Here is a 16895-nt window from a genome sequence, read left to right as displayed (position 1 = left end):
GGAAAATACCCAGCTTAGGTAGCCGATAGTGGCGCTAGATCTGCACTATCGTCTAGGATTGATGTGCCCAGCCGGTAATACATTCTTGTCACCCGTGGACTGGCTCGTACATAAAGCATCATCCATTTAGGCTGCAAACGCATCATTTTTCTCAACTAGCTTTAATGGCGGACCGTCGGTCCTAGCCGATAGCGTAGATCTAGTGCTCACTTTCGGCTAGGGAGGTCCGGCCGCCTGACAACCTGCCCGCTCAAACCCATCCCCTTCCCCTTCTCCAAACCATCTCTGGAGACCTTCTCCCATTCCTTACTTCCCTCATCAACTCATCCCTGACCACTGGCTGCCTCCCCTCTGACTTCAAAATGGCCCGAGTTGCTCCCCTCCAAGAAAACAACCCTCAACTCCTCTGATGCCAAAAACTACAAACCACTGTCCTTTTATTTTCTTTCCAAAACATTTGAGTGTGCTGTCTGACCAATTTTCTCGCTATCTCTCACAGAACGATCTTGACACTAACCTGTCAGGTTTCAAGATGTATCATTCAACCAAGACTGCTGTTCTCTGTCACAGAGGCTCTCCGCACTTCCAAAATTGACTCTTATGTTCTTATACTCCTTGATCTATCCGCTGCCTTCGACACCTTGAACCATCAGATCCTCCTCTCCGCCCTCTGAGGGCTGGGCGTCTCTAGCCCTCTCCTCTTCTCTCTATATACCAAGTCACTCGGCTCCATCATATCCTCACATGGTGTCTCCTATCATTGCTATGCAGACGACACAACTACTTTTCTCCTTACCCACTTCTGACACCCAGGTGGCAACACGCATCTCAAGCTCAACCTCGACAAGAGGGAGCCGCTCTTCCTCCCGGCAAGGCCTGCCCGCTAGGGCTGGGTGATATATCAAAATAATTTGAATTGAGGTTTTAGCCCATTTTGGTCTCGTCTCCTTCGCTCCTTCTGTGCTGTGTGCACTTTCCCACTTGCACACAGAAACCAAGCACCTCCCCCTGCCACTCACAACAATGACAAAAGAGGACTTCAATCTTCTTTGACATAAACTCGCCATTTGCATTTGAGGTTTGGTCCAACAAAATTGTTAATTTGCACACCGAAACGCTGAAAGACATTATTTTACTGTAATAGAACTTAACCTTTCTAACGCTACCCTTATTATGTCTCAACTCCCTAAAGGTAGAACAGAGCAGACCCTACTGAAGCGAGAGTATCAATGAACATGTTTAAAATGAATGCTCAGTTTCTGTCGCGCGCGGCATTGTGGTAAGCCGAACGGCTAGCAGCATTTTAGCCACAGACTTACAGTACGTGCTAGTTGTCTAGTCTGTGTGATAAATGTGCAGTGAGTATAAAAATATCTATTTATGTAAGGAATTGGCAACTCATTCTCATTCTGAGAAATAAGCATTTGCTTGTCCAGGTAGGCCAGTTGGTTTCAATATCTAAACAAATTGAACAGGCAGTTGTCAAACACTGTTAAACAACCATCACTGACAGAGAGGCAGCTGCCTACATACAGACTCGAAATCATTGGCCACTTTAATAAATGGACCACTAGTCACTTTAATAATGTTTACATATCTTGCATTTCTCATCTCATATGTATATACGTATATGTATATACTGTGTTTTATACCATCTTGCATCTTGCCTATGCCGCTCATCCATATATTTATATGTACATATTCTTATTCCATCCCTTTAGATTTGTGTGTATTAGGTAGTGGTTGTGGAATTGTTATATTACTTGTTAGATATTACTGCACAGTCGGAAGTAGAAGCACAAGCATTTTGCTACACTCACATTAACATCTGCTATGTGTATCTTACCAATAAAATGTGATTTTTAAACAGTTGGAGACGGGACACGAGGGTCTATTCATAACTGTTCTACCTTGTTAGCAAGGAAATGGATCCAAGTTGGCTAGACTTTTAATGTAAAGATCAGCTGGCTACTCACTACCACGTGGGCTTGTGCTTGAGAGATTGTTTGAGACCTGTGTTCATTTTCTATGATGCTTGCTACAAGAAGTTGGTCATTATTAGTGGATGTTCTGGTTAAATTTGTAACAAAAATTGCATTTTCAGACACTTGAAAGTCAGATCAATGATTAGTGCAAAAAAAGGTTAATCTATTTTGATAAAATAATTAAATGATTAGTGGATCTTACATGCTGATCAGACCACTCGTGAGCGTGCGCAATAGGGCACATGTTGATTTTGTCCACCCGCACCAGACGAGATCAGGACACGCAGGTTGAAATATCAAACAAACTCTGAACAAACTATATTAATTTGGGGACAGGCTGAAAAGCATGAAACATTTATGACAATTTAGCTAGCTTGCTGTTGCTAGCTAATTTGTCCTGGGATATAATCATTGGGTTGTTATTTGACCTGAAATGCACAAGGTCCTCTACTCCGACAATTAATCCACAGATAAAAGGGTCAACTGAGTTAGTTTCTATTAATCTCTCCTTCAGGCTTCTTCTTCTTTGGACTTTATATGGCGGTTGGCAACCAACTTGAAGGTGCATTACCACCACCAACTGGACTAGAGACCTCAGTTCATCTTTCAATCACCCATGTGGGTTTATGCTTAGATATAGATATAGATATGGTTTTTAGGCCAAATCGCCCAGCCCTACTGTCTTGGAACCAAGACCTCTCCATCATGGTTGACACTGCAAGTTGTCCCCCTCCAACTGTAAAGTACCTTGGCGTGACCCTGGACAACACCCTGTCCTCTTCTGAAACTATTAAAGCAGTGACTCGCACCTGCAGGTTCATGCTCAACATCTGTAGTGTACGACCCTACCTCACACAGGAAGCAGCGCAGGTCCTAATCCATGCACTTGTCATCTCCCATTTGGACTACTGCAACTCGCTGTTGGCTGGGCTCCCGGCTTGTGCCATCAAACCCTTGCAACTTCAGAATGCTGCAGCCCGCATGGTGTTCAACTTTCCCCAAGTTCTCCCATGTCATCCAGTTTCTCTGCACACTCCACTCAGGGACGGATTAAGAAATCATAGACCCTGAGGCTATTTCCCCCTTCCCGTCACACCATCATTTTCTGTAAACAAATCCATGCACCAAGATGCTATTTGAGGCATGGTAAATGTAATTTCAATTTCTAATAAAGCCATAACGTTTGCCATGTGGCATAGGTTACAGTTAAGTGGAGGTGTTTTTTTGTGGTTCCACACATGGGATTTTTTTTTTCTCCCACGGTCCGAAAAAAAAAAAAGCTTTTTTAAAAACGCATGCAATTCTACGTCATTTTCATGATAGAAGACATTAGCTGAATATTTTTTAATACCACACAAATTAACAAAATGAGTGGCTACTCTGACAAACGGCGATCAATCTGGTCTTGAATTCAAACAAACAATAGCCCAGGTCAATGAAATGACACACAGAATGTACTATATTAGGAGGCAATATTTAAGCAATAAGGCACAGGGTGGTGTGGTATATGACCAAAATACCACGGCTAAGGGCTGTTCTTATGCATGATGAAACAAGGAATACCTGGATACAGCCCTTAGCCGTGCTATATTGGCCATATACCACAAACCTTATTGCTATTATAAACTGGTTACCAACGTAATTAGAGCAGTAAAAATACATTTTGGTCATACCTGTGGTATACGGTCTGATATACCACAGCTGTCAGGCAATCAGCATTCAGGGCTCGACACACCCAGTTTATAAATGCATATATATCGTAGGCGATTAACTAAAATTTCCAGTGCCAACTGACTCACCTAATGATGAAGCCATAGGCTACTCACGGTGATGGTCGATGCGCTTGTCATGAGCCTATCTCAAGATGAGGTACTTTGAAAAAGAGTGCTGCTGTTAGCTACAAATTGGGAGTTGTTAATAAAAAGTGTTTGTAATGGTTCTACAGACAGATTACTCTTCTCTTTTCAGCAGTAGGCATTGACTTTCCAAACTGTAAGTTTTTCCCGCAATTGTATTTTAAAATCTGCAAAAGGCAAACCTAGAGCCACAAACAACCATAGAAATATAATCCATAGATGGCAGTTCCCATTCAAGTCAGGACTGGCATCCATTGCCAGTGCACCCATGAGTTTAACAGTCAAATTGCCAGGGCAAGAGGTTACAAAACCCTTCTATGGATTATATGTTTATAGCCACAATGCATCAAGCTGTAGCCTATATTTGTCACGCTTGCCCAAACTGCAGCCTTCCCTGTAGGCATACCGGTAATTGCCACAAGGGATACAATGTATATGTTATGATGTGGGGTGTATTTTCCTGGCATGGTTTGGTGAATCTATGTCAAATTGCATTGAAGCTGTTCTGGCAGCTCGTGGCACAACACCCTTTTAAAGACACTTTATGTTGGTGTTTCCTTAATTTTGGCAGATGCCTGTATGTGCTTGTGATAAAACTTAATCCACAGTTATTTTTGATGAACTATTGATCCTTTATGTCAAAATTATGCTCTCTGGTGTATTTTGAACATTGAGGGCGGGCTCCTGTGGTTGGATAAAAAGTCATTTTGATTAGTATTTTTTGCCTCTTGGGCACCCTACAGGTGTGGGCCCAGACCCTGACTCACACAATTGACCAGTCACATTTATCTATCATGCAGTTTTTGTTTTTATTAATCAGTTACCCAATCAAGTCAGGGGACCCCAATTAACCGTGTGGTCCCCCTACCACCTTTTCTCCCCCCATCTGATGATTGGCAGAGCGGCAGCAGACTGTCTATACTCATCGAGAGCAGACTCCTGAGTCTTCCTGTGGTTGGCAGTTGCAGTGAAAATATATCAAATATACACTACATTAAACAGTGTATAATATATTCAGAATGGCACCGGAGGAGATGGTTGCCGTTTTATGGTCTCCTAACCAATTGTGTAATTGTGTTTTTTTTTTTTTGCTTTATTTGTAACTTATTTTGTGCATAATGTTTTTGGCACCCGTCTCTTATAACCGAAAAGAGCTTATACTCACCTCGTACTGGATGAAGATTTTTTCTTTAACGAGTTGGACACAAAGGATTTACTTCAGACACCCGACAAGGCCCTAAAAATTGTCAGACTCCAGCCACCCTAGTCATAGAATGTTCTCTCTGCTACCGCACGGCAAGTGGTACCGGAGCTTCAAGTCTAGATCCAAAAGGCTTAACAGCTTCTACCCCCAAGCCATAAGACTCCTGAAAAGCTAATCAAATGGCTACCCAGACTATTTGTATTGCCGTCCACCCCACCCCCACATTGACTCTGTGCCGGTACCCCCTGTACAGTATATAGCCTCACTACTGTTATTTTACAGCTGCTCTTTAATAATTTTTTACTTACTTATTTTTCTTAGCTGCATTGTTGGTTATGGGCTTGTAAGTAAGCATTTCACTGTAAGGTCTACTACACCTGTTGTATTCGGCACATGTGACAAATACGATTTGATTTGATATAATGTATATATACTTATTTGTTTTTGCTGCCTCTTGAGCCCCCCACGGCATGGCCCAAGGGGCTTCAGCCCCAGTAAGCCCCTGCATTATTCTGGCCCTGACTCCACTGGCTTCCAGTCCAAGCTTGCATCCACTACAAGACCATGGTACTTGCCTATGGAGCAGCAAGAGGAACTGCCCCTCCCTACTTTCAGGCTATGCTCAAACCCAACACCCCAACCCGAGCACTCCGTTCTGCCACCTCTGGTCTCTTGGCCACAGCTCCCCCTCCCCTCATTTTTTTATTTATTGTTTTGTAGTTTGCAGACTTGTTTCTTCAAGAATGTACCTAAAATAATAAAATGTACTGCAAGTTCTTACGTGTAGTGGGCGTGTACACTGAATCGGGGTACATAATTGGCCATGGCCATGATAGACAGCTTTGGGGATCAAATCAGAGGCCCCTAAATGAAAGGTCGTTTTTTGTTTAACGGGTACTATAAAACCAACCACGAGTTGGCGTTGTATGGGAGAATCCATCTTGGAGAGTACTTTTTGATTGTGTGATCACTAAGAGGCTTTAGGGGATTATTTTCCATCTATTCATCTTATTTTGTATTTGTGTAAGTACCATAAGAATAACTATTTTCGTTATTAGGCATAAATTTGGCTGTAATATTTGAGTAGTAAAAAGCTCGCATGGCCTTCGCATTACGTAACGGAGTGGTGTGGTTCATGCTAACGGTTTATCCGCGCGAAACAGTTACATTGACGATATTTGGTTGTTACATTCAGTCCGTGCAAAAACATGTTTTTGTTGTACCTTCATTCGATGAGTCGATTGCCATGTCTCGCTGTCATTCCGGGAACATTGTCTCCCATACATTTACAAAAAACAATGTTGCCAGCCAAAATGGTGGGGGAGTGTAATTCACTGGCATAGCATAAATGGCGAAGCATGTACGGCTTGTGGGTTACATAACTGTACAGGTCCTTTGGTAACAATGTTTCATTTTGTGCAGGAAAAGGGTAACCTAACAATTACAAAATGTCTGACACCGAGCAACAGTTTATGGAAACATCAGAAAACGGCCACGAAGGCGAGGATGATTTTAACGGCGCAAAGACAGCGGATGAAACGGAAGAGACCGAAACCCTGAATAAAGGCGAGGAAGAGACCGAAGCCTGCATAGAAGACGAGGCGGCAGTAGAGGGAGAAGATTCGCAAAATGGTGCCACTGAAGGCGAAGGCGGACAGATCAACGCCAGCAAAGGCGAGGAGGATGCAGGGTGAGTACAGAAATGTTTTCGATCTCGGCAGAGTGTTAATGAATTGTAATCGCTCCTTTGTTCCGTCTGGCTTTGTTGGCGCCATGTGGGGAGCGAGGGGGGGGCGCCACTTCCAGCAGCGATTAAATGTAACACAATCGCCGGAGAGGGAGTATCTTTTTGCAGGGCAAGGTTGTTTATTCTGTTTAGGGCACACACCGGACTTTCTGGTCAGATATTTGGAGTTTGATGTCGTTTTGACCATACAGTAGTAGGCCTAGCCGATCTACAACAACAATGGCCACTGATTTGTGGAGTACTAGATTCAGCCGCGGGGACAATTTTTGTTTTTCGGAGCGGTTGGCAAGGGGGCCAGAACGTAATTACAAATTGATGGACTGCAAAAAAGGTCAAAACAAATAAAGATATTGTAACGACCCTGGGTTTTTAAGCGCGGAAATCGACTCTGCCGCACGAGCATGCTTTTGCGGCACAGTCGATAGCGCGCCGGACCTCGGGCTTCTGTTTCATTACAATATGTGTGTTGACTAAAAAATAATTTCAAACCTTGATTATATTTCTATACGATTATGTTTGGTAAGACATCTGTTCCCAAATATTCCATCAATCACTTGAAGCTCGTCTCCTTGTTTTAGTCGTATGTCTAACAATGGAAAATTCACCCACCCAACAAAAATATATGAACATTTTCTCTCTGAATTTGGGGCGACAAATAAAACCAACCACAGGCCAGATTCGTCCCACTGGCTGCCAGTTGGGGAACCCTATACTATTGTTCCCCAACACTTTTAGAGCGGTTGTTACCCAACCATCATATTTAGTCAGTTATCCTTTTTTCTTTGCTAGGAAAATGTTTGTTGGAGGACTTAGCTGGGACACAAGTAAGAAAGATCTTAAAGATTATTTCTCTAAATTCGGTGAAGTGACGGACTGCACCATAAAGATGGACCAGCAGACAGGCCGGTCAAGAGGCTTTGGCTTTATTCTATTCAAAGAAGCAGTCAGTGTAGACAAGGTAAGAGAACATGTTTTTGGGGTTTGTTACTTTTATCTAAGAACTGTAATGCATATTGAATGTCAGTGTTCCCATGTGGAATATTACAACTTGGCAACATCCCTGCAGTCCTACAACTATTTGCCATTCTTCATTCTCTGGCTGCTTTTTTCCCTTTTTGTCTAGGTTTTGGAACAGAAGGAACACCGACTTGACGGACGACAGATTGACCCCAAGAAGGCCATGGCTATGAAGAAGGAGCCCGTAAAGAAAATCTTTGTTGGTGGCCTCAACCCAGACACAGACAAGGAAGTTATCCAGGAGTACTTTGGAACCTTTGGTGAGGTACAGTATCAACATCTATCTCTGGGGGTAACACTGACTTAGTGGTAAGGTGGAGTATTAACAGTAATTGTTTTATTTTCCTTTGACCTGCAGATCGAGACAATCGAGCTTCCACAGGACCCAAAGACGGAAAAGAGAAGGGGGTTCGTGTTCATCACGTATAAGGATGAAACTCCTGTCAAAAAAGTGCTAGAAAAGAAATTCCATAACGTCAGTGGAAGCAAGGTAACAATTGTAATGCAGTCAATGCATTGCAGGGTTGTGTGTGTGTGTGCACGGTCTCTTTTTGTACATGTGATTGCAGAGTTGTGATTTCCTCCTCCTTTCAAATTAAGCTTTAGATTTCTGTATATAACCAATTCTGTGGTGTCTTCAGGTAACATGTAACCCTCACATTGAAGATCCATGCAGTGGGTGTGGCAAAGGTTTTTCCCATGTCAAACTTAAGTCTTCATGTTACTGATCTGTTCCAGTGTGAGATTAAAATAGCACAGCCCAAAGAGGTGTACCAGCAGCAGCAATATGGCGGCCGTGGCGGTGGCGGTGGAGGTGGAGGTGGTGGAAGAGGCAGGGGCCGTGGAGGTGAGTATCTACACAAAACACCTTGTGTGGATTTAACCTGGCGAAACGGGTTCTAAAATAGGCTCCTCTCACCCCAGTCCCAAGATCAAAGTGGTTGCTTATGTAACTCTGCTCTATGTGCTTCTAATCACTGTAACGTAATCTTCTCAGGTCAGGGCCAGAATTGGAACCAAGGTGGCGGATACAACAACTACTGGAACCAGGGCTATGGGAACCAGGGCTACGGCTACGGTGGACAGCAAGGCTATGGTGGATATGGAGGCTATGGCAACTATGACTACTCCGCTGGATACTATGGCTATGGGGGTGGCTACGACTACAGTAAGCGATAACCACCCAAAAACGCAAATGTGAGAAACTTTGTTGGTCCTTGTCGTACGGAAGACACTCAGTCCCTTTCTTTCTTGTCCTCCAGACCAGGGCAATGCAGGCTATGGGAAAACTCCAAGACGTGGAGGCCACCAGAGTAGCTACAAGCCATACTGATCACATGTAGTGCAGGTATGCATTTTTGCATCATCTATGGTGATATGACAATCTAGCTGTAACCATTTGTGCCCTTTGACTCCAAAATTTCTCCCATCTAGTCTGATCCCATTCAAACGTTTGTTAACGGGGGGAAGTGGGTGGGGAGGGTCTACAATTCATTAATAATGGTCTCATTCCATGTGCCAACCATTTTAAGATGCATCCCTACAAACACTACTTGATCAATAAGGGTTGAGGTGGTGGTTGACCCAGAATAAGCATTAGGGCCTTTCCGATGGGGTGCTAGGTATGGCAGCTAGGTGTCATGTCCCCTTTGACGTTCTCCCCACTCCGAGTGTTCATTTTTAATAGAAGTATACAACTGTTAATTAAGTCATTCATAAACCTCATGGTGTCCATGTGTAATACTAAATGCCATTTGGTTATGCTCAGTAACAGTAAGCACCATGTTTCTCTCTTAAGGTCTTAAGTAAATAAGAAAAAAGAAACCCATGGTCCGGCCACAGCGAACATGGGCTCTGGCTTTTCCTTTGGAGTTGGCAGAAATTTGGACTCATGCTCCATATGTACAGATCAAGTGAGGAACTGGGGAAGCAAATGTCACTTTTCCACCTTTTTATTTTTTATTTTATATGGTTTTGTCCATTTACATTTCCAGAGATGGAAGTGTTATTTTTACTGTACTTTTTGGTACCTTTTTGAATCTAATGTATTGTGTGGTTGTATTTTACATGTCTACTGGATTTGCCAACAAACCGGAGCAGAGCTTTCAGAAGCTTTTGAAATAAAACAATTACCTTTTTTTTTTTGTTATTTCTAGGATTAGTAAAACATTTTCCCGTGCTGAGTGTTTGACGCGAGTTGCATGGCTTCAGATGTGGGGTGAGGTGAAATAAGAGATTTAAAAACTAATCAAAGGTTTCATTGTAAGCTTGTCTAGTGAATGCTTGCATTTGGCTAGTAGACGAGGACAACCAGCATTCGTTTTTTGGCTTTTTAAGGAGGTCCCCCCCATCTTCTCTGTAATTGTAAGTGGCTTTACTAGTGTTACATACGATACAGTACAACTGAGCGCAAGCCTGTTAATGTAAGTAGAGGGCCTTCCCTTTCTCTCTGGAAACTCATTCCTCTAGTGTCTTGGGCAAATTGGTAGAAATAAACTTTTGGTTTATATTACACGTGGATCCTTTTGTTATCATTTATAAACCCTCCCCCTAATGCTGTTTTGGTTACTGTTAACTGCTTTGTACTGTTAAATGGATTACTTGTCCTGTCTTGGGTAAGGTTAAAATCGTGCCATACAGATGGATGCCTCTCTGGGATGCGGTGGCAGATACTTTGCTGGCAGAGGGATAACTGGCTCAGTCAATGGGTTGAAAGCTGTGCTACGTAGCCTCCGCGTCAATTTACTTTTCCGAGCTAGCTGATCTTACCCCACTATGGATCTGACGTTGAACTACAGTATTTGGTATGTTTTTATAAGTGGATAAGGTAATAACTGTAGTCCTCTGGTAAGTGCACGCCCACCCCCATACATTGTCTGTCATCTATACAGTCATGTGTACAAAGTCACTGTTGCCATGCAATGTTGCAGTTATCAAGATCAGCTGGAAGTGACCTCATCAGTCTGCCTGGGCCGGTGTCCATTTCACGTCAAGTAGGCTGTTTACACAGGCAGCCCAATTCTGATTATTTTTCCCACTAATTAATTGCTCAAAAGACCAGTCCCAGATTGTTTCACAGAGCTGATCTGATGGGTGAAAACACCAATTTAGTGGGGAATAAGATATCAGAATTGAACTGCCTGTGTAAATGCAGCTTAACATACACTTTTCTACTGTATCAGTAGACCTTTGTGACCACTTCTTGATCCAGTAGTTGCTATGTGATTATCTATTTCCACAGGGAAGTATAAATGTGAGGATCACGACTTTAGTGTTTTATAGTAGAAATGTATTGCCTTTCTGTTGCATATGTCACCGTTTCTCTTATCCCTCATGCAGAATCAAAAGCAGTCACTAATTCCACTTCATGAACTGTCACAAAACATTCTTGTGTTGGTAGATCTAGTAGTGTAATCTTAATGTCTTAACAATTTGGCTTTTTATCCTTAAGTGTGGTATGGATCCTTGAGATTGACTGTGTTGAATAAGTCTGCGTTCCTTCCCTTTTATTTTCCACCATGAGGACTGCAGTTTGTATGAAAAGCAAAATACCCAAGTTCTGGGACCATATCCACAAAGAACCTCAAAGTAGGAATGCTGATATAGGATAAGTTTAGCCTTTTTAGATCATAAATACCATTTCTATGGACAGATCCAAGATGAGCACTTCTACTTTGAGATGATTTGTAGATACAGGCCCCGGTGCTCTGCCCTATGAAATCCAATGTCTGAGAAATGCACTTTTAACGGTTAGTGAAATCTCCTGGAGGAGCACATCACACTATCAACAACACTACCTCTGACTCCTTCTGATTGTGACCAATTCTTACTGTCTGATGCAATTAAATATTTCTACAGGTTTGTACAAACCTTAGAAATCTCCACTGTCCAGTTTTTGATGACTGCGCTCTATGTCTGAAAAGGAAAAGTAGAATTGTCAACAGGTCCCTTACACACCTGTTTAGGTGGTGTGTAGTATGGATCCTTCAAGACTGTTGTGTAAGTGCCATTGGCCTGGTTCAGAAATGGTCCCCCAACACGTCTGTGTCGGCAGATATAAGGAATCAGGTCAGTGTAAGCTCTCTGAAATGTAAGTTCTGCAAACACTGCAGTTGTGGAGGCCAAGTCAACTTGGGTTTAAATGTTTTGTTGAGACTGGGTATTCTGTCTCAAGTATAAATAAATGTATACTATACAACTGTGTAAATGTATTGTAATAAGTCAGGGCTAAAGGGTAAGAGTTCCAGTCACCTGTGAGAATGTGGTGTATCCTGTCTGCCACCAAGTCTGCGTCCTCCATACTGAAGCACATGGGAGGTTTAAACTTGACAATGTTCTCCCAGGGGCTGTCTGTACTGACACAGATATACTCCTCTTTCAGTCTGGAAAGGGAGACGAGACCAACGGATATTTCTGCTTAAAGGTTCTCTTCTAAAAAATAATGCAAAGATTTATACCAAAATAAGAATGGTGATAACTCTTCACCGAATTGTGACTGCAGCAAACACTGACACACTGATATGTTTGCAAAGTTGTTGCTTCCTAAGGCCTTGTCGCAGTAAATTACCAGTCTGACTACTCACCTGAAAACATCACCCTGCAGCTGGAAGACCCAGAAATGGCTCCCCACACACCCAAAACCTCATCTGCCACAAACACTCCCCCTGCAGAGGGCCCATATCAGAGAAATACCAACACTCACTGCCGCATGTCAACGATAAAAGCAATAGCTTTTACGATCACAATGGCATCAATCTTCACTCAAATGAGGTTCTGGCTCTTTATGCTTTTCTTCACCGATAAGAAAATGGTCAAGTATAATAGTGCACTAATATTGTATGCTCAGAGGCAGTACCTACTTGGGCAAGAGTGTTGGCCTCCAGCACTGGGTGACAACTCAGCAAAAAATGATATGCAGGAGTATATTTAGAGAAAAAATCTACTGAGACATGCATGTGAAAAGGAAGCGGAACAGTAGTTTTTGTGTGATGTGAGAAACCTTACTGGTCGAGCAATGTCATGTTTGGTGTACTGGTGGGCAAGTGTAGTGCTATATCATTGGCCTCTGAACTGTTGGAGACATATTACATTATTCTTATCTTAAGGGAATGTCATTGGGGCTGTGCTTCAGGAGGAAGTCATAGGTTGTAGGACATGGTGTCTTACCCTGAGTTGACAAAATAGAAAACAGCTTGTCGGGCAGAGTGGCAGCGAGGTCGGCGGCATACTGAATGATGTTGTCATGAAGGAAGTGCAAATTGAAATCAGAAGCTCCATCTGCGTTGTGGCTGCTTGTGTGATGCTGGGATGACAGTGACCCACTCTAGGTGCAACAACAATCCAACGTTGTCAAAGTTTCATTACATACACTTACCACTAGCAGGTACTATCATGTCGATTATGTTGTATTACTAATGTTCAAAGGGCTTTGAACTGTGTCCTTTGCTCTCTCAAAATATTATTTGAATACAACATATTTATCAAGCCATGCACGAGCTGCACAGTGACATGAGCCTACCAGATGGGCTAAATTAATTTTATGCTCGTTTTGAGGCAAGCAACACTGAAGCGTGCATGAGAACCCCAGCAGTTCCAGACGACTGTGTGACCACACTCCGTAGCTGATGTAAGATCTTTACAGGTCAACATTGACAAGTCCACGGGACCAGACGTTTTACCAGGACAGGTAACCAGAGCAAGTGTGGACCAACTGGCAAGTGTCTTCTCTGACATTTTCAATCTCCCTGACCAAGTATGTAATATATTTTCAAGCAGATCACCATCGTCCCTGTGCCCAAGAACGCCAAGGTAACCTGCCTAAATGACTACCGCCCCGTAGAATTCACGTCTGTACCCATGAAGTGCTTTGAAAGGCTGGTCATGGCTCACATCCACACCATCATCCCGGAAACCCTAGATCCACTCCAATTCGCATACTGCCCCTACAGATCCATAGATGACAAAATCTCTATTTCACTCAACTGCCCTTTCCCACTGGGACAAAAGGAACACCTATGTGAGAATGCTGTTCATGCTCATCACTAAGCTAAGGACCCTGGGACTAAACACCTCCCTCTGCAACTGGATCCTGGACTGCCTGATGGGTTGCCGTCTCCAGGTTGTGTGGGTAGGTAACACATCCGCCTCGCTGATCCTCAATACGGTGGTCCCTCAGGGGTGGTGCTTTATACCTGTACTCCCTGTTCACCCACTACTGCGTGGCCAAGCATGACTCCAACACCATCGTTAATTTTGCTGATGACACAATGGTGGTAAGCCTGATCACCGACAAGGATGAGAGCCTACAAGAAGGAGGTCACAGACCTGGCAGTGTGGTGCCAGGACAACAACCTCTCCCTCAACATGAGAAAGACAAAGGAGCTGATCGTGGACTACAGAAAAAGGAGGACCGAACATACCCCCATTCACATCAACGTGGGTCGTGAGCTTCAAGTTCCTTGGTGTCCACATCACCAGCAAACTATCATGGTCCAAACACACCAACACAAGTCGTGAAGAGGGCACAGCTGCACCATCGAGAGCATCCTGACCGGTTGTACCACCGCCTGGTATGGCAACTGCTCAGCATCCGACTGGAAGATGCTACAGAGGGTAGTGCGTATGGCCCAGTACATCACTGGGGCCAAGCTTCCTGTCATCCAGGACCACTGACACCGCCTAGTATAAAGGAAGGCCCATAAAATTGTCAAACTCCAGCCACCCAATTCCTAGCCTGTTCTTTCTGCTACCGCATGGCAATCGGTACCGGAGAGCCAAGTCTTAGCATGAGGTTGTAAGTAACAACATTTCCCAGGACATATCTGATCTTGGCAGAAATCTTAAACTGTTGTTAATCTAACTGCACTGTCCAATTTACAGTAGCTATATTACAGTGAACGAATACCATGCTATTGTTTGAGGAGAGTGCACAGTTATGAACCTAAAGTTATTAATAAACCAATTAGGCACATTTGGGCAATCCTGATACAAAATTTTGAACAGAAATGCAATGGGTCTTTGGATCAGTCTAAAACTTTGCACATACACTGCTGCCACCTAGTGGCCACAATCTAAATTGCACCTGGGCTGGAATAATACATTATGCATTTCAAAGATGGTATTTTCTTTTACCAGATCTAAAGTGTTATTCTCCTACATTCATTTCACATTTCCACAAACTTCAGTGTTTCATTTCAAATAGTATCAAGAATATGCATATCCTTGCTTCAATCCCTAAGCTACAGGCAGTTAGATTTGGATATGTTATTTTAGGCAAAAATTGAAAAGGGTGGATCCTTAAGAGGGTTAACAACTTCTACCCAAGCCATAAAACTGCGGAACAATTAAGCAAATGGCTACAGACTTTTTTTTGTACACTACTGCCACTCGCTGTTTATTTTTGCATTGTCACTTTACCCCTACCTACAGTTGAAGTTGGAAGTTTACATACACCTTAGCCAAATACATTTAAACTCAGTTTTTCACAATTCCTGACATTTAATCCTAGTAAAAGTTCCCTGTTTTTAGGGCAGTTAGGATCACCACTTTATTTTAAGAATGTGAAATGTCAGAATAATAGTAGTGAGAATTATTTCAGCATTTATTTATTTCATCACATTCCCAGTGGGTCAGAAGTTTACATACACTCAATTAGTATTTGGTAGCATTGCCTTAAATTTTTTAAAACTTGGATCAAACCCTTACACAAGCTTCCCACAATAAGTTGGGTGAATTTTGTCCCATTCTTCCTGACAGAGCTGGTGTAACAGTCAGGTTTGTAGGCCTCCTTGCTCGCACACGCTTTTTCAGTTCTGCCCACACATTTTCTATAGGATTGTGGTCAGGGCTTTGTGATGGCCACTCCAATACCTTGACTTTGTTGTCCATAAGCCATTTTGCCACAACTTTGGAAGTATGCTTGGGGTCATTGTCCATTTGGAAGACCCATTTGTGACCAAGCTTTAACTTCCTGACTGATGTCTTGAGATATTGCTTCAATATATCCACACAATTTCCTCCCACATGATGCCATCTATTTTGAAGTGCACCAGACCCTCCTGCAGCAAAGCACCCCCACAACATGATGCTGCCACCCCCGTGCTTCATGGTTGGGATGGTTTTCTTCGGCTTGCAAGCCTTCCCGTTTCATCAGACCAGAGGACATTTCTCCAAAAGGTACGATCTTTGTCCCCATGTGCAGTTGCAAACCATAGTCTGGCCTTTTTATGGTGGTTTTAGAGCAGTGGCTTCTTCCTTGCTGAGCGGCCTTTCAGGTTATGTTGATGTAGGACTCATTTTACTGTGGATATAGATACTTTTGTACCCGTTTCCTCCAGAATCTTCACCAATCCTTTGCTGCTACTCTGTGATTGATTTGCACTTTTCACACCAAAGTACGTTCATCTATAGGAGACAGAACGCATCTCCTTCCTGAGCAGTATGACTGCTGCGTGGTCACATGGTGTTTACACTTGCATACTATTGTTTGTACAGATGAACATGGTACCTTCAGACGTTTGGAAATTCGTTTGAAGACTTGTGGAGGTCTACAAAAAAAATCTTAGGTCTGGGCTGATTTTCTTTTGATTTTCCCATGATGTCAAGCAAAGAGGCACTGAGTTTGAAGGTAGGCCTTGAAATACATGCACAGGTACACCTCCAATTGACTCAAATGATGTCAATTAGCCTATCAGAAGCTTCTAAAGCCATGACACCATTTTCTGGAAGCTGTTTAAAGGCACAATCAATTTAGTGTATGTACACTTCTGACCTTTTATTCGGCAGGTGTTGAAATACCAAGGGGGGGGGGGAAAGTGCTTTTATTTCACCCCAAAGTCATGGAATTTGCTTGGTCATTAAAAGTTCAAATTGGTGATAGTCTCTGCGATCCTATAGCTATCAGAGATGATCCCTAATTTTAGAGGAATTTCTCAAGGTCCTAAATGATATCTTAACCGCCATCGATAAGAAACATTACTGTGCAGCCGTATTCATTGATCTGGCCAAGGCTTTCGACTCTGTCAATCACCACATCCTCATAGGCAGACTCGACAGCCTTGGTTTCTCAAATGATTGCCTCGCCTGGT

The 16895-nt window shown here is 43.0% G+C and overlaps 1 protein-coding gene across 3 annotated transcripts; it reads left to right on the top strand.

The window, feature by feature from the left end:
* The first annotated feature begins 5917 nt into the window (after window positions 1-5917).
* LOC110488598 (heterogeneous nuclear ribonucleoprotein A/B) lies at window positions 5918-11683 on the top strand. 3 transcript variants are annotated; one of them, XM_021560865.2, is made up of 9 exons: window positions 5919-6068; window positions 6468-6735; window positions 7582-7750; window positions 7916-8074; window positions 8168-8299; window positions 8548-8656; window positions 8807-8977; window positions 9072-9157; window positions 9608-11683. In XM_021560865.2, exons 2-8 carry the CDS (start codon window positions 6494-6496, stop codon window positions 9140-9142), a joined length of 1053 nt encoding a protein of 350 aa, XP_021416540.2. In that variant the 5' UTR covers window positions 5919-6068; window positions 6468-6493; the 3' UTR covers window positions 9143-9157; window positions 9608-11683. The 3 variants fall into 3 exon arrangements, with proteins under 3 accessions (XP_021416542.2, XP_021416543.2, XP_021416540.2); XM_021560867.2 differs by lacking the exon at window positions 9072-9157 and having other exon boundaries at window positions 5918-6068; XM_021560868.2 differs by lacking the exon at window positions 9072-9157 and having other exon boundaries at window positions 5918-6068; window positions 8807-9006.
* The last annotated feature ends 5212 nt before the right edge of the window (window positions 11684-16895 follow it).

The sequence above is a fragment of the Oncorhynchus mykiss genome, chromosome 14 (genome assembly GCF_013265735.2).
Source record: "Oncorhynchus mykiss isolate Arlee chromosome 14, USDA_OmykA_1.1, whole genome shotgun sequence".
In the NCBI taxonomy this organism is placed as follows: Eukaryota; Metazoa; Chordata; class Actinopteri; order Salmoniformes; family Salmonidae; genus Oncorhynchus; species Oncorhynchus mykiss.
Note: the sequence above shows the minus strand (reverse complement) of the source record. Positions and strands in the feature narration are given on the sequence as shown.

Bases quoted from the DNA above. Each gene is read 5' to 3' on its own strand.
- LOC110488598 (XM_021560865.2), top strand. From the start codon at position 6,494: ATGTCTGACACCGAGCAACAGTTTATGGAAACATCAGAAAACGGCCAC. The intron at 6,736-7,581 runs GTGAGTACAGAA...TTTCTTTGCTAG, and splicing joins AAAGGCGAGGAGGATGCAGG to GAAAATGTTTGTTGGAGGAC. The intron at 8,657-8,806 runs GTGAGTATCTAC...TAATCTTCTCAG, and splicing joins AAGAGGCAGGGGCCGTGGAG to GTCAGGGCCAGAATTGGAAC.